Here is a 17,891-nt window from a genome sequence, read left to right as displayed (position 1 = left end):
GTGAGTGCTGTGAAGTGTGTAAACCTGGTGATTCACAGACCTGTAGAAGGAGGTCTTTTATCCCTGGGGATAAAAATATATGTTTATAAAAAATAAAAAATTAAAAAAAAAAAGAAAGGCTCACTGACTTATAATGCTGTCACTGTCCTTATTCAGTGTTTCCAGCTTTCAATAAAACCCAGCTGGATAATAACTCACAAAAAAATAAACTTAATTTGCTTCAATTAAAAAAAAAAAACTGGGAACTTGTATTCATCAAAAGACACCTTAGACACCATAGACACCTGGGTGGCTCAGTCAGTTAAACGTTGCCTTTAGCTCAGGTCATGACCTAAGGACCAGGGATTGAGTCTCACATCGGGCTCCCTGCTCAATGAGGAGCCTGCTTCTCCCTCTCCCTGTGCCTCTCCTGCACCCTGTGCACTCGCTCTCTATCTCTCAAAAATAAATAAATAAAATCTTAAACACACACACACACACACACCTTAAGAGACATGAAATGGGAGGTTACAAACTGGGAGAAGAGATTTTCAATGAGCATTAACAAAGTATTATATACCAGTGCTCATTCTTTCCTTTTCGCGTTTTACTATAGTATTGAATAAGCATCCTTGAAGTTGCTTCAAATTCTAGATGAAATGAAATAAAAATAACATAAATAAAAATTTTAACTCCCCGCCTCCAGGCCGTGTTCCTATTGTTACCTAACCTGGAAGGCCCATTTCTCTTTTCCTTTGCTGATCTGAGTTTCACCCCTCCTTGGAAAGCCAGCTCAAGTCCCACCCCTTCTGATTCCTCTGCTGTCCACACAGGGCTTCTCAGTCTTACTCCAGTCTGAGGTTTTCTCTAGATTTTGGCCTATGTAAGTTGTCTTTCTAAAAACATCCCAAGGGCAGCACCTTGGCTCCTCCCAGCCCTCGCATTTGGCTGGACACTGGGAGGTCTCCAATATCAGGCCAATAAAAATGGGTAATGGAGGCGTCAGACATCTCGTGCTGTGATGTGTACCTAACCTGATGCTGGAGGTCACACAGGAGCCAGAGAGAAAGGTGAGGTGTGACAGGAGGCCAAGGCCTGAGGGGAGGAGGTAGGGAAAGAGGGACCTGCAGGAGAGCCCCAGAGACCACGCACGCTGCCAAGAGAGGTCAGCGTCAGTTGGTGTCATGTCAATGAGTTCAAGTTTGAACCAAGAATCAGAGAACAATAAAAGGTTTTAAGTGATGGAGTTTGGGAAACAGCCTTTTCTTCTTCACCAGATGAGTCTACAGGTGGCACGTGGCCATTCAAAGGCAGGTGGGCCAGAGCGGGGTTCAGGTCCCTAGGTATCCCAGTTGTATTCATGCCCAGTTCCCTCTTTTCTCTCTCCCAGAGCCTGCTGTTCCATCTAGCAACCCAGAAGGGTAGTCAGGTTCTGCCAGCAGAGGGAGTGAGCACACAAAAAGTTCACTGGTCACTGGCAAAGGGATCAAGGAAGGTTTCCTGGAGTAGGAGGCATCCAAGCTGTGCCTAGGAGTATAGATAGGAATCTGGGAGAGTTGCCCGGATTCCTATCTATGAGTTGTCAATGGGAGTCTGACACCTAAAAAGGGCTCCACTGTGGGAGAATGGGCTCAGGGTTGTATCCACAGAGCTCCCCCTCAAAAATCACAGCACTGGAGCAAACAGGACACTGCCACCACCCTCACCTTGTTCCCAGGATGGCCCTGTGTCACCCAAAGATGACACCGGGCAGCATAGATGCAGGGCATCCCTGGGACAGGGAAGCAGGACAGACTGGGCTCACCCACAGCCTTGCTCACCACTGCAAGGAGTCCCGGTTCCCAAGGATCTCGCAGACCTCCTCACGACAACGATGCTGGTGCTCGGGGTACAGGGCCATGCAGTAGAGAAACCAGCAGATGCCACTGGTGGTGGTGTCATGGCCTTCAAACATGAATGTGTCCACCTCAGCCCGGAGATCTGCGTCTGACAACTTGATCCCATTTTCATCCTGTGTTGGGGAAGGCACGATGGGACAGCCCAAGGCATTGGAGATAAGTACCAAGACTTCATAACAGTTGTCAAATGAAGGTCCATTACAGAGCGGAGCTTGAGACCTTCCCCAGAATCCTACCTGTCCTCCCAGGCACAGCTTGATTCCTCCTACTCCAGGAAACCTTCCCTGATCCCTCCGTCCAAGTAGACCTGTGACCTTACCCAGCCCTAACTGTCAATTCTGCTAAGAATGTCACCTGGCAGAGGAGAGGTCTTTGTCAACATCCACTTCCTATCTTCTCCACTACACTATAAATATATGGAGGGCAAGGCCAAGTCTTTCTCATCTTCTGCATGGAAACTAACCCAGGGTAGGGGTTAGTGAGTTTGGAGGGTGGATGAATAAAGAAATGAATGAATGGATGAATGAATGAATGAATGAATGAATAGATATCCAAGATTCTAAGGTTCTTCAGTATTAGAAGTCTAGAATTGATGGGCACATGGGTGGCTCAACTTGATTTTGGCTCTGGTCATGATCTCAGGGTGGTGAGATGGAACCTGCATCCGGCTCTGCACTGAGCATGGAGTCTGCTTAGGATATTCTTTCTCTCCCTCTCCCTCTGCCTCTACCCCTCACCAACTCACCCTCTCCAAGGGAAAAAAAAAGTCTAGAATTGGTCTTTAGGACTTCTAGCACATGACCTGACCTCCCTGCATCTCTCCCCAATGAGGCAGCCAGCCACAACCGGCACCTTGCTGTCTCTGAGCCTTTGTTGATGCACATCAGAAGACAAGGAACAGATCGTACTTGCTGGGGGAAAAGAAGGGAAATGCTTAACAGCCCCTGCTGCTGTCCAGTGAGCCCTGTCCCAGGAAAATGGTCTGTAAACCCCTCTGGGACGAGTTCTTAGTTGGGGGTGGCCAACTGTGTCCTCACTCACCCGAGCCCCCAGAAGAATGTCCAGGAAGTCCAGGTGCCTCCGGCTCTGGATTTTCTCCTGCTCCTTCTCATCCTTCAGGGCTGCCTTTCGTTCCCTGATGACCTGGTCTGGGTCAGGAGCACAGAGTGTCATTGCCTGGGGACCCATCCTCTACCCAAAGGGAAATGGAGGTCCTGCAATGGCAGAGGTCAAGAGAGGCCTAAAGGGGCTAGGCTAGACCCTGGGCTTCCTGTGTGTGGACCCTGCAGGAAAAGCCCACCTGTGTGGTCGTGGGCCGTCTGGCAGGCCCGCAGGAAGCGGCGGCCATGCGGGGTGAGCCAGTAGATGAAGTCGTTATGGTACTGGAAGGACTCAATGCGCTGCTGCATCAGCAGAGTGAGGTCGCTGACAGCCGAGTAGTAGCTACTGTCCCTACATAGCAGTAGAGCAAGGAGGAGGGCTCAGACCCTGACCCACTGCAATGCTGCCATTAAGCCTCCCCAGTAAAGGCAGAATCTGTCTCCCCACCATGAGCAAGGCCCAGCTCCCCCTACCTCCCGCCCAAGCCAGGGCTCCCTAGGGCAGGACCCCATGTCCTCTCAGACCAGGGCCCTGGAGTCCCACCAACTCTCTCCTCTGAGCTAGCCTGGGTAGAGATGGTGGTCAGCCCCAAGTACCCTCTGACCTGTGGCCCAGACCGCTGTCTCCTTTGCCAAAGGTGCACTTCATGAGTGAGATCAGTGCCATGTGGCCCACGTCAGAGAAGATGTCAAAGCTCTTATCCTCACGAGCCTTTTCCTCCCACTTGTCCTGGAGCCCAGAGGTGGAAGGTAACATCAGGGAGTCAGCTGGACACTCAGCTCTGCCCTCGAAGACCCACAGCCTGGCCTCTCCTCCATGCCCCAAGTCCCTGGCCCGGCCTCCATCCCTCTGGAATGTGGGGGTAAGGGCTTCAGGCTGGGGTGGGATCAGGAGGTGGATCCACGCTACACACACAGACACTGAGCCAGGCAGGCTACCCAAGGGAAGAAGAGGGCTGAGGGGTGGAGAATCGCCCCAGCACAGCCTGTGCATGGTCAGGCCTGTAGTGAGGCTGGGAAGAAATTTTCTGCAAGGGGAAAACTAGTCTGGGTAACTTCTGGGGATTATACAGCCCTGAGACTCAAAATCTAACCCACGACCGTTGGCATCCCCATCAAAAATGATGCTAATGACATCATTTAAGCTGCACCTGCAGCTTCCAGGAACCTGGCCCTGGGAGCTCACCAGCATAGTGTGCGTGGAGTCGGCAAACACAGCCACATAGGGTTTCAGCACATCATAGTGGAAGCCAGGTGTGAGCAGCTTGCGGTGCTGATACCACTTGGGCCCCTGGAGCACCAGTAGGCCTTTCCCTGGGGAAAAGAGGGCAGAGGGAAAGCTGGTCAGTGCACACAATCCTGCCCTACCTTGGCAACCCGGGGCCTCCACCCCAGTGCTCTTGACCAGTCACATGTCCCAGCCCAGCTCTGCCTTCCAGCCACCCAGTTGTGCAGCCTCTGGTGACACCAGCCTTGGCCCTACCACCACTCCCCTCTTCAGGCTTTTGCCTGGCCCACACCACCAATGCAGTCTCCTGGGATCCCACTTCAGAAAGCTCTTTCTCATTCCAGAAAGCTCTTCCTCATACTCACGTATTTTCCAGAGCCCTTGCTCTGCCTTTCCAGGGGAAAGCACATACCCAGAAGGAGAAGGCACCTGAGCCCCACTTCCCCAGCCAACTGGGAGCTCTCTTGCTTCTTCCTGTCCCCCCACTTGGCAGCTAAGGTTAGGAGGGGCACTTGGGGGCCAGGTGGTCCACATGAGATAACAGACTGAATGGACACTGGGCGGAGAGGAATGGGACAGGGAAGGATCCTGGTAATGCAGCACCAAGGATGGGGAAGGCAGGTGTCCACTCACCAATCCACTGGAGGAAAAAGTCATACACATCTGGAGCCTTAGGATCTGCAGGAGAAAGAGAAGATCGGGTCATACAGAAATTAGCAGATGCTGAGAGGAGGGTTATTGATCAATAGGATCAATAGGACCTCAGCTACCCAAACTTAAGGTGCAGACCCCAAGACCCTCCCCACTTGGAGCCCTGAGCCCTTTGCTCTCAGGAAACCCCACCCACTCCTGGGAGTCCTCACCCCCTCGGCTGTACACAGCTTTGGCATAGTCGGGCTCATAGATGTTCAGGAAGCCAAGGAACTGTCCAAGCCAGAGTGGGTGGGCGTAAGGGAACTGGTGGGCCCAGGATACCACCTTGTCCAGGCTCCCCGTCTGCTGTATCTGAAATGGTGACAGAAGGCCAGGGTACTCAGGAACACACTGTCACTTCCTCCCTGGGCAAGGAAGGCAGAGGGCTGCCCAGACAGACCCTGGGAGCATCCTTCCCTCGTCCTGTATCCCTCTTCCTGACAGCCACAGTCCTGTACATCTCTGGGGTCAATTCCCTCTCCAGCCCCAGAGACAACACTGTAATTCCAAGCCACCCTCTTGCTGTACATGGGTGAGCTCAACAACCCCAAGCTGGCCAGCTTGCTTCCATCTGGTTCCTATCATCAGCCCTCTATCTATGCTGCTCCAAGAAAGAGATTTCTATTGGCATTAAAGCTGTTTTCATGAAAGTGATAACCCCAGCTTGTTGTGCAATGCAGAAATCTGCTCAATTCTACCCCTATTATGTCATTTGACACACTTTTCTGAGGTCCTACTATGTGCAGGGCACTATCTTAAGGTCTCAGGGCATAAGATGGACTGCGTCTTATACTTTCATTCCATGGGCAGACCCATTAGACTCAACCAAACAATTAAGGAGTGTGAATACACCCAGCAGTAAGTGTGAAGAAGGAAGCAGATATGCTGCTCTGAGAGAGTCTAGCCGGGCGTGTCTACTTAGAGAGGGAGATCAGAGATGGCCCCTGGATGGAGAGGACATTCCCTCCAGGGGAAACCTGGAGGATGACAAGTGGCTGGCAGTGCAAAGAGCAAGAGACAGCATTCCTGGTAGAGCAAACAGAAAGCACAAATGTTCTGGGGCAGGAAAAAGTAGTGATGTCTTCCAGGAGCTGCCACCTGGTGGGATCGTGGCCTGAGATGAGATCGGAGATCATCCAGTGGGTGGTATGTGCTCTTTGGGGGGTTTCTAGCTACATCTACTCCCCTAGCGGTGTTTTCTGTAAATGGAGTACACAATAAATACTTTTCTGAAACCGCTTTTTTAATTTAATGTGTCTTGTCCTTCTTTTCAAACTAGAGCCTTTAACTGCCCCTTCCATATTTTTAATTACTTTAATTGCATAGTATTCCACTGCAGGGATAACCATTATTTACTTATCCATTTCCCCCTATTCCAAATGAGTCTTTCAGAGATATGCTTAAAACCCATCCATGGCCTACCCACCCATGGGCCTCAGAATAAGGTCTGAGCTCTGGAGTTTGTGAGGAGGTAGAGTCATGGCTGATCAGAGAGCTGGGATGTGAACCTGGGAGCATTGACTTCACAGCCTGCAATCTTTGAAGCTCAGAAGATCTACATTTGAATATTGGTTTCCCCTATTTTTTAGATGCATGAACTTGGGCAAGATCTTTGGGCTCTCTGAATCTTACTCTTCCCATCTGTAAAATGGAGATGATAACTTACATTATAGGATTATGTTGACATTAATTAAATCAAGCAGGGCGTGTGTTACTAGTTGAGGTTCACATAGCATTTAAAGCCCTTCACTGGTATATTGTATGGAAAGGCTTGGCACTGGATCCTGCACAATGTAAGCCTTTGACTCATAGTTCCCTCCCCTTCAAGTTTACCTTTTCCCAACATCTTCCTTCTCTCTACATTTCCTGCCATATCCTATTCCCAAATGTCCCAAACTGCACTAAAGAATTTGCTATGAACTTGCCCTAAGATCTTCCACCTCTGAATAAAGGATTAGCCTAACCTTGTCCCACGTCACCTGGGAAGCTTGCACTACACCCCCCATCTCTGGTGGCCTTCTCTGTTAGTATCCAGTCCACTTTCTGGGGCTATCTGGGCTCCCAACAACCAGGGAAGTCCTGGGATTTCCCAGATCCTCCCCACTCCGGGATGGACATACATAGGTACCCGTGAATGCTCTGGTCTCAGCCCTCCCCCATCCTACCTTGTGAACACTGCCCCTCCCCCACAAGATTGGGTAGCACTCAGTGTGTGCATAGGCCCCCACCAGATTCAAGGACCACAAAGCTGTATATTCAAAGCTAAAGGGTTAGGAACAACTACCAGGAAGAACCAACAACAACTGAGATGCAGCATCTCTGAAATAAAAATCAATTTTTAAAAATCAATTTTAAAAAATGGACTCATTTACATAAATTCTATGGGGTAAAGCAGAGAGCCATTGAGAGACTGGAGGTAGGAGATCTAAAGTATAATGCTCCAAGGAGTAGATAGGGGATTTTCCCAATCCTAATGACAAATAGGTGATTTCATTCTCCATCCTCCCTTTCAGAGATAATAATTGTACTACTACACAGGTACATGTGAGTACATGTAAACAGGTGTGAACACAACTCAGAAGGGACCCCTAGCTCAAGAGAAGGAGCAGGGGGACTTTGGGTGAGAATGACATGGGTTTCCATGGCTCTCCTAGCCACCGCATATTGGCTAAGAAGTGATGGTGAGTCTTGCCCAAAGTCACACAATCCTCAAGTCCAGGTCTTTCAGTTCCAAAGCCTATGCAATGCCCCCAATACTTCCCTATCTTCAGCACCAGGAGGAGTTCCAGCCCCAGGAATGACCATGTTGAGGGGAGAACATGGAAGCATAGACACCTAAGATGGCAGGAGGGCATGGACCCAAGAAGTGTCCAAGTCCACAGGAATGTAGACATTGGTCCTCACCCAGTATGAGTGGTTTGCTGCCCTGAATCAGACCTCCCAGAGATTCATTCATGCATTCAGTAAATGGGCACGGAGTACCCACTCTTAGTGCCAGACCTGATGCTAGTTTCTGGGGGAACCGTAGTGAACCACACAAAGTCCTGCCCTCCCCATGCTCACATTTCAAGTAGGAGAAACGAAATAGGAATCAAATACATCAGCAATATAATTCTGGTAACAATAACTCTAAAAAAAAATAATAAAGCAAGATAAGGGGCAGAGCTGCTACTGCAGACAGGGAGTAGGGAGGGTCAGGGAAAGCCTCTCTTATGGGACAATTGAGCAGAGATAAGCAGAAAGGCCTTCTAGAAAGCCCTGTAGCATTGACCACTGTCTGCTTCTAAAAAGCTGCTCTTTCCTCAACTCTCTCCTCTACCCCTCTGCTCTTTGCTCCCAGCAAGTTAACCTTGCTCAACTTCACGGAGGAAACAGAAGCCATCAGTTAAGAGGCCCCTAAAAGTCAACAATCAGACCCGAAGAACCACCTGCCTTGCACCCAGCCTCCCCACCTTCCCTCCTGTACCAGCAGGGGATGTACCCAGGGCCTGTCCAAGGTTAGTCCCTTTGGATTCCAGCCTTCTCCTCAGGCACCTCACCCATCAGTCAGTCCCTCTCTCTCTTTCATACCACAGACCCCCTCCTCTCTACTGGCTCCTTCCCATCTGCATTTAAAACACTCCCAAGTCTCTCTCACTAAATGAAACACAACCTCCCTTGGTTCTGCCTCCTTTCTAGCTCACACCCCATTTTCCTCCTCCTTTCATAACTTCTCAAAAGAGCTGTCTCACAGTTTCACTTCCTCCTCGCCCCCACCTCTCCGACACTGGTCTTGCTAATGTGACCAACACCCACCTGGCGGGTGAGCCCAGAGGTTTTCTAGCTGCTGTGACATAGTCAAATCCCCTCTCTTTTAGAACCCTGTCCTAGGTGCCTTCCCACCTCTTTGACACAGCTCTTCCTCACCTATTATTTGTAAATCAAAGACTGAGTGTCCCCCAGACCCAGCCCCAGGCCTCTTCTTATGCTGCACCTTCTCCCTGGAGGCTCTTACCAACTCCCATGGCTTCCTTTGCCATATACCTGAGACTGTTTCCAAAACTGACAGCACGTTCCAGTTTGTCTTTCTCCTGAGCTTCGGAAATATGACCAACCATCTGCTGGACCTCTCTGCATGACACCCTTCAGGGCCCTCAGACCCAGCCTTTTCAAACATGAACACAATATGTCTTCCCCCCAAATCTGCCCCTCCTCTCATACCTAGGAATGGAACCACCATCCCCCCTGATGCCAGCCAGAAACACAGAATGGAGTTTTCCCATGATTTAGGGCAGCACCATAGGGGATATCCTGTGGAGACTGCATCTCTCCCCTGCAGGTCCACCAAGAGACTTTTACGCTGGAATCAACAAACCAGAACTAAGAGAGCCAGATGTAGCAATTCCTGGGAAAGTCTCCAAACCCAGAACCCAAGGGTCCTGTGCCCAAACACACAAGTGCTGCCAGGCCCGAGTCTTTTCTTCTCGGGTCTCAGAGCCTCACATTTTTATACTTAGACATAGAAATTCATTCCTCCTGGTTACCATCCAGTCTTGTGGCTCAACGAGTCCTTTTCTCTCTTTTGGTGATTTTTCCAAATTCTGCTCTGATGCATCTGTGTTGATACCACAGTTTAACAAAGTTCCCAGGGCTCTCCTGTGCCTCATTTTTCCTAGCGCATGCAGGGGACTTCACTGACACCCTTACATCTGCCTGCCTCTCCCACGCCCACAGTGCCAGGACAGCCTCCCTGACTTCTTACTCCTTTTCTTCTCACTGTTCACTCCACTAACATCTCCTTGGATGGCGTCCTCAGCCCTGTCCAGCTCTGCCCACCTCCTATTTGGCTTCTGCCGACCTAGCCACCATCCCAAACCAATGTGATATTTCTACCACACAAATCTAAGCTTGTCACTCCCTGGCTTGAATCCCTTCAAACGTTCCCCATTGCACTCAGAATATAACCTCTTGACATGGCCTACAAGGTCTTATGTGATCTGCCCCACATTCTTCCAGTTTTGTCCATTCCATTCTGTTCTCCCTTTCACCATTCCAGAAGTATAGAGCTATGAACACAGGCACGTACTAGACCTTGAGAAAGAAATATTTGTTGAACAAATTAAATTCCTACACACTTGACGTTCTTTCCAGCCTGGCCTCTGTGCCCCTGCACAGGTAGTGTCCTCCACCCTTCCTTCCTTACTTACTTCCATGGATTGCTGCAGCTGGATCTTTCGGACTCACCTCAGCATCCTTTATCTGAGCCCACGGGTCTGGAACACCTGTGTTGTGCTATCCACCTCTCTTACAGTCTGGGGCACTCTAGGGCTGGCCCTAGTCTTATGCATTATCCTCTGCCATTAGCAGAGAGCCAGACCCAGGGTTGTTGATCAGCTAGTTGCTTGAGAAAAGACAAACTTTATCTGTCTCCCAAAGGCTGGGTTGATTTTGATGGAAGAAAGGATAAAGGAAGCAAATGCCTCAGTGTTTTGCAGGAAGAATCCCTCTACAGGGATTTAACACCGGACATCTGCCTGACAGTTTGCAAAGTATCTATCTATACTCTACCTTTTTCGATCCTCTTCTAAACCAACAAGGTAAAAATGCTTATCTCTGTATTGTTGAGGAGGAAAGGGAAGCACAGAGCAGAAGCATAGTGAGGGTCCATCAATGTCTACTGAATAGAAATAAGTCAGACCCCTAGACCACAAGCCATGCTCCTCGCTTCACAGCACAAGGTCAAGGGAAATGTCCCAGGGACAAGCAGGGCCAGGCAAGAGGCCTATGCAGTCTCAGGATATCACCTTTCCTGGGCTTGGAGCTGGCAGTCTCCACTCCTCCCCCGACAGTCCAGATTCTCAGGCCCCTTCCAACCTCAGGCCAACAACATGGGTAGGCACCTACTATGGGCAAAGTCCTCTTTGGGCCCCCAAGTAGAAGAAGGGAGACCCTGGAAGAATAAGACATTACCCCATCTCATGGGGACACATTCTGAGAATTGAGGAGAGTGATAGGTCGATGCTTCCAGGGCCCCAAGACCTCAACCAGAAACAAGAAGGGAGAAGTTAATCCTGATGGACAGCTCTGCCCCACCCTCCCACACCTTCCCCCATCACGCTTCTTTTCCTATTCCCACCATCACTAGGCCAGGAATCAAACTTACAGTCACTTTGTAAAGATAGATCATGCCCTGCATGAAAAGGTGTGAATCCTGTGCCGTCTTGACTCAATTCTTGAGCTACTATGTGGACATAAGCAGATACCTTGCCTTTTCTGAACCTCATCTTTGTTTGGAAAAACAAACCCTGCCCCTACACTCCCCATTTCTCAGGCTCAGGTATGGATATGACAGAGCAGAGGTAACAAAGCCTGGAGGAATGCAGAGGTGTCAGGCCCACTGTGGTTCCCCAGGAAACCTTTGAATGTCCAAGGGCAACCTCCCCTCCAACCCTTGTTTGCTCTTCTTGGTGCCAAGGCTCTCCAGATTCTTTTATTAGAGCCAAGGAGCCAGAGTTAAGCTGTGTTCCAAGCCCTCTATACACCTCAAAGTAGGGGGGAAGGGCATTTGTGGGAAGGAAGGCAGCCAGCTCTGACATGGGTAGGGGAGCAAGGTCCCTGTCCTAGAGAAGCCTGTGGGCTGAGGAGAAGCCTAGCTTTGGTCCCTGTCCTAAAGAAGCCTGTGGGCTGAGGAGAAGCCTAGCTTTGGTGGAGGCAAGTAGTAGTGGAGGGATGTGAGAGGCAAGGGATTGAAGATCTCCCTAAATGCCTCTCACATTCTCATTAGGGTCAAATCTCAACCTTCCCATGACCCTCTTCTGTACTTAGCAAAGCCTCTCCTGAACCCTGCCTGATCTCTCCACTTGTCTTCTCCTTCACTGCCTCCTCTATCAAGAGCCCTCCCTACTTCCCAATGTTCACTATTTGTTCATTCAGTGATCCCCACTCTGTGTGAGGCTTTGAGCTGAACCCTGAGGGTACAGGGATGATTTAGAGTAGATCTCCATCCTCCAGAGGTCATGGTCAGTAGGCAGGATGAATAAGTACACAGAAGATGACAACCCAGTGGTACAAATACTGATATACAGGGCATGGAGCTGATGCAAGATCCTGTTTAGGCATCCCATCCAACCTGGAGCAGGTAAGACCCTGGTGTCTGTTTTCCCCTCTAGACAGTAGGCTCCTTGAGAGCAAGACCTGGGTCTGATTCAACTCCCAAACCCATCTTTTCCTTTCCTTGATTTCTCCAGGATGCAGGTAGGTTACTAAGTCATCCTGAGAAGGTAGTTATTTGTAGGGGCAAGACTAAGCCTGGGAAGTTCTCTCCTGAAGGTCAAGCTCATTCCCAGTATCAATCATGGAAGAGAGGTAATCCCCAAGACCGTGAAAGGGAAAGGGTATTTAGGACTAGGAGCCTTAGTCTCGGGCATTTATACCTGGGTTCCCAAACCTAGATGCACAGCAAAACACTTGAAGAGGTTTTTTAACTCAGATTCCTATCCTAGATACATAAACAACTCCTACAACTCAACAACAACAACAAAAACAAAGGCCAAACAAACCAAAAATGATCCAATTTGAAAATGGGCAGAGGACCTAAACAGACATTTTTCCAAAGAAGATATACAGATAACCAACAGGCACATGAAAAGATGCTCAACATCACTCATCCTCAGCGAAAAGCAAGTCAAAATCACAATGAGAAATCATCTCACACCTATCAGAATGGTTATTACTAACAGAAAGGAAATAATAAGTCTTGGCGAGGATGAAGAGAAAAGGGAACCCTCGTGCACAGCTGGTGGGAATGTATATTCATATGGACACTACAGGAAACAATATGGAGACTCCTCAAAAAACGAAAAAAGTTGTACCATGCAATTTAGTAATTCCACTTCTGGATATTCACCCAAGGAAAATGAAAACACTAATTCAAAAAGATACATGACCCCAACGTTTATTGCAGCATCATTTACAATAGCTAAAATATAGAACCAACCCAAGTGTCAATCAATAGATGAATGAATAAAGAAGATGTGGTCTATATACACAGGGGAATCTTACTGAGCCATAAGAAAGAATGAAATCTTGCCATTCATGACAGCATGGATGAGCCTAGAGGGTATTACACTAAAAGAAATGGGTCAGACAGAGAAAAGCAAATATCATATGTTTTCACTATGACTTAACCATATGAAATCTAAAAGACAAAACAAACAACAACAAAAAGAGAAACTAACCCACAAACATAGAGAACAAACTGGTGGTTTTTATAGGGGAAGGGGAGTGGAGGAATAGGCAAAATAGGTGAGAAGGGTTAAGAGGGACAAACTTCCAGTTATAAAATAAATCAGTCATGGGGATGAAAACTACAGCATAGAGAACATACGCAATAATATTGTAATAACTTTGTATGGTGACAGATGATAACTACATTTAGCTCTAAAAAAAATTTGTTTTCACTTAATGAAGGAAATTCTGCCATAGGCAACAACATGGATAAACCTGGAGGGAAAAAATGTATCATTAAGATAAATAAATAAATTCAGATCACTAGTTCCAATATGTTAATTCGAATCTCCTGGGACTGGGGCCAAGGAATCTGCTTCTCCCATTTGATTCCAGTGCAGGTGCCCTTGTCTTATGTTCAGAAAACTCTTATCTAGATCCCATGAAGGCAGAGAGCTAGAGGTATTTCTGAAAATGGATGCTAAGGTGGTCTCTAGCACCCCAAGATAACAGGAGGTCGAGCCAGGATCTGAACTCGGGACAATGCCATGGCACTGAGCCAGCCCAGAGACATGGCAAAAAGAACTCCACCTTTGGGAGCACCAACCACTTACATGCTCCAAGGAGGGCTCTCAGCACTCATCTCTGCTTTTACTTTTATTTTCTTAGCATGGACATCTTTATACCACACAGAACAAAGAAGATGGTGCTTAAGCTCTAAACAAGATAACCTAGTTCTACTGGACTGTTGGGGATGGGGTGGGGGGTGTTCCCAATGCTATCACCGGGCCTTTAACAGAACTTTGTCTGAATATTGAGCCTGAGGAGGATGAGGAGTCTGTGGGCTATAAGTGATCCCGCTCCCAGGGCCAGCTCAGAAGGCAGGAGTGAACAGGGAGATCCAGTGGGAAAACAGAATGGAAACCATGGCTCCCAGAACATCATCCCCCTGTCCAAGCATAGGGACCCCCTCCACAGCCCCAAGCGGATTAGGCCAGATTCTATCAAGAAAAAGAGGCTGTTTTCTTTCTCCAACCCCTCCTCCCTACATACCTCCTGGGCATGCCCGAAGAGCCAGTGGGTGGGGGGCCCTGGGAAACTGTCCATAGCCCTGGCCAGCATCTGCCTCCTCAGCAGCAGACGGATGAGCTTGAGGAAGCCTAAGATCAAGATCAATCCAGCAGCCCACAGGCCCAGACGGGAGAGACTCAAGGAAAGCAAGACAGAAACCATGGCTGGAGTTGCAACCACCAAGGCTCTGGACTGCTTCCTGCCGCCGGGTTCCTTTATATGGCAGCCCTGACACCCTGCCAGCCCCCACCCCCCTGCCACACCCTGCATCCAGCAACAGGCCAGGCTGGGCTGAACTCCAAAGGGTAGAGATAGCAGCAGCAAAAGTCACAGGCAACAGAGAGACAGCCTAGCTGACTCCTCCCAAAACTTGGCTGAAGAGAAACCAAGTTGTGGGGATCAAAGAAACCAGGCCATGGGTCTGCTTCCTTGGTTCTTTGGAGGAGAAAGCAAAAGACAATTCTAAGGGTAACCCTCAGCATAATAATACCTACCTTTTTACACAAGCACCTTATGTGTCTCAGGAATTTCCTATCCACTATCTCATTTAACCTAAATAAAAGAGGTCATAGCTACTCACTCTTTATACCCATTTTCCAGATAATGAAACTGAGGCTAAGCTTCCCTCTGCTTTCTTACAAGAAAGTTTCCACTGTCCTCTTCAATATGGACCTCTGGGAGGATTTGCATTTATGCCCAGATCATAATGCTTTGAGTCTTTTTTGTGAGACATCTTCAGGCACAAAGTTCTAGCCCCAGAAGGGAAATCCTAGATCAGAAAAAAGTCAACTCCACCTCCAAGCTCTTAGTACAAACTTAACTCTTAGGAACATAGAATATTACTTTCAGGCCAAGGAGAAGAGATCATCAAATCTAAGTACTCCTTGATCTATGGAGCAAGCCACTTGGGACCAGGAGGGACAGGAAATTGTCCAAGGTCTCACAGTAAACAATGACAGCTCTCAATTCTCCCAGCTAGGGTTCTGTTGAAGAACAACCTTGTCCCGGGCCCCAGACTTGCCTGGGAAGAGACTGCTGTTTCTCCCACCACTCTAGGGTTGGAAAAGTCAGTGTCCCAGTACAGATGTTTCAGATGAAGAGATTTGCATGCAGAAGGGTAGGCAGAGTTAAGGAATCAAACAACGTATGCAGTGGCAGCCAGAGACAAGCAGCAGTGGCTGGAAAGAACCCTTCCCTAGGCTGAATGAAGGGGAAGATATAACATTGCTGGAGCCTGCTGTGGAGATAGCTACTAAGAGTCTTCAACAGGAAAACATGTGGTCAGAGCTGTGCTCTGGAAGATCTCCCCTTCTATGTAGGTGTACTGCCCTGGGACAGAAGGGGTCCAGAGCCTGGGCTGGTGATCAGAAAGAAGTTAGAGGGCAGACCAGCAGGATGGATGTTTCTCAGGTCTCCCGGGTCCTACATACTTCATCCTGCCACAAACATGGCCCAGCACTCATGGCCTATTTATCACATACCCTGTTCTCCACTCCCTAGTTGAAATCTAGCAGTCATCCACACTTTTAGAGGCAAAGACAAGTCACCATGTGGCCAGAATCAGAGACTGGGCAGTAGCCAACTCCTGAGTCTACCAGCCACCCCTCCAGGTATCTTGGCAGTGTGATTCTTGGAAGCCAAACCATGCTTCCCTATTGCTTCCATCCACTGGTCTGAATTCTGCCTTCAAGGGCCCACCAGAAAACTTTTTAGGCGTAATTAATAACTTGGTGACAACCCCCAATCTAGGAGCACACATATTAAGGAGATGGAGAAAATGAGACTCTGCCTATATCCACATGCTTCCCAATAGCCCTCCCCCCACCACTCCCCCCACCCCCGCCAACATCCACACCCTCCCTCCACCTCAGAAACACCACTTACAGCCAGTCTTCTAAATCTGCCAACCTAGTCTACAGCTCTTCTCCAATTCCTTTGCTGTCTCCCTTACAGCAGCTGAATGCTTGGCTCCTCCTGAAATCTTCCCATTCTGCTACAAGCCCGAAGTCCAAGCTTGTCTCTTCCCTCACTTTGCTTGGCTGAGCGAGGACACACGAGACACAAACCCTCGGTGAGTACATGATTGGGCACATCAGTGAAGGTTCTAGAGATGTTGTGTTTTGCAGAAGTTGAGAGAACGTTGGCAATGGGCACCCACTGAACCACCATGTTCCCACCCACTCCATAAACATTCAAGAGAGGCTCTGTGTCAGGCCCTCTGTGCTTGCCCAACACCAGCACAAAGGGGCACTTAATAAATACTGGTCTGTTAAATGGAGGCTGAAGGGGTTGACCACTATTGCAGAGGATGTGGGGAGGAGGTGGAAGGGGTTGACTGACCAATGCAAAATATATGGGAAATGCCCTACTGGTGTCCTTCTGGATGATGCTGTTGACACCTCTTGTAGATGGGCCGCATCAGTTGCCATTTGGTAGGGAGACCAAAACTCACCACCGTCCTCCACCTGACCCCCCACCTCCATTTCCCAGGGATGTCAGGCCAAATGAGGGAGTGGTAAGTATGAAATCCTTAGTAGGGGAGACATGAGATGAGATTACATTTGAGAAGAGAGTTGTGTCCAGACCCACTCATTCTCGGTCTTGACTGCATATAGGAATCACCTGGGAGCTTTACAAAAATCCAATGTTCTTGATACATGCCCATCCTCTGTGCTTGCCCACATCTGTCTCTGCTGGTTACATGGCCTTCTACACAGAGGTAGGGTGAGGACCCTGAGAGTGTGGCAATGCTCTATGCACAGTGTAAGTTCAGTGCACAGGTCAGGATGGTTTTCACTGCGACAGTCAGTGCCCAAAGTGAGTGGAGGAAAGCAAGGAAGACGGCTCCCTGCCCTGGCATCTGGGACTTCCTGGTCTTTGGGATCTGCCCAGCTCCTTCCACCTAAGCTGTTTGCTCACAAGCAATCCCAACCAGCAGTGACTGAGTACTGAACGGAGCCCTGGTTGAGTTAAAAAAACCACAGGATCATAATGGAGCCACTTAAGGTAGGACCCCATGTCAGTAGTCTACAATTTAATACCTAACCGAACTGCAGTTCCCAACGTCCTTAGACACGTAACCTTTAATCAGCTGAACTGGGATTTCCTAGAGGCAACCCCCTCAGAGACCCTTTCCCCCTTAGGAGGACTACCTTGCCTGAACATTGCATTCCCAGCTGGCAATATTTTATGCCTTCCCTCTGCCTTTAAAAACCTTTCCTTTCTTGCAGAAGACCTGAGTTACAGCAAGTAAACAAAGACACGTCAGTGATCATGAAGATACACCTCAAAGGGTAGATTGCCTTTATCTGCATCCAAGAAGAGAGGAGCCAGGAATGGCACCACCTTTCTCCCATCAGGCAACAAATTCACTCATACATTCATTAACACATGTATATTGAGTTCCTACCATAAACCAGTATTATGTTGAATGCTTGAAAAAAAGAGGATAAACAAAACAGACAAGGAGTTCACATTCTAATGTTGTTCTGCTGGAAACAGATTTCTCCCTGCGTTCCCAGGAGCTTGGGTCCAGAACTGAGGCATTCCCCTGCCTGCCATGCGACCCATTCCCTGAGAAGATCACTGCTATATAAGCCCAGTAAAATTAAGACATTTGGCAGGCAGTGCGGGGGGAGACAGGAAATTCAGGTTTGGGTTGCAAGTCTTGTGGCCCACTGGGTGACCTCAGATGAAACCCTGCTGCTCTCAGTGCCT

The 17,891-nt window shown here is 48.8% G+C and overlaps 1 protein-coding gene across 1 annotated transcript in view; it reads right to left on the bottom strand.

Annotated features, from left to right (window-relative positions):
• LOC132000828 (cytochrome P450 4B1) overlaps positions 1 to 14,383 on the bottom strand; it is a 20,457-nt gene extending 6,074 nt beyond the window's left edge. Inside the window, exons 1-8 of the mRNA XM_059374646.1 lie at positions 14,157 to 14,383; positions 5,069 to 5,210; positions 4,839 to 4,883; positions 4,164 to 4,291; positions 3,583 to 3,707; positions 3,178 to 3,329; positions 2,919 to 3,025; positions 1,800 to 1,990 (exon numbers count right to left, since the gene is read on the bottom strand). Of these exons, the coding sequence (XP_059230629.1) occupies positions 1,800 to 1,990; positions 2,919 to 3,025; positions 3,178 to 3,329; positions 3,583 to 3,707; positions 4,164 to 4,291; positions 4,839 to 4,883; positions 5,069 to 5,210; positions 14,157 to 14,336 (1,070 nt within the window). The 5' untranslated portion in view covers positions 14,337 to 14,383. The remainder of the gene's footprint in view (positions 1 to 1,799; positions 1,991 to 2,918; positions 3,026 to 3,177; positions 3,330 to 3,582; positions 3,708 to 4,163; positions 4,292 to 4,838; positions 4,884 to 5,068; positions 5,211 to 14,156) is intronic.
• Positions 14,384 to 17,891: the final 3,508 nt, after the last annotated feature.

Source organism: Mustela nigripes, chromosome 14 (assembly GCF_022355385.1).
Source record: "Mustela nigripes isolate SB6536 chromosome 14, MUSNIG.SB6536, whole genome shotgun sequence".
In the NCBI taxonomy this organism is placed as follows: Eukaryota; Metazoa; Chordata; class Mammalia; order Carnivora; family Mustelidae; genus Mustela; species Mustela nigripes.
Note: the sequence above shows the minus strand (reverse complement) of the source record. Positions and strands in the feature narration are given on the sequence as shown.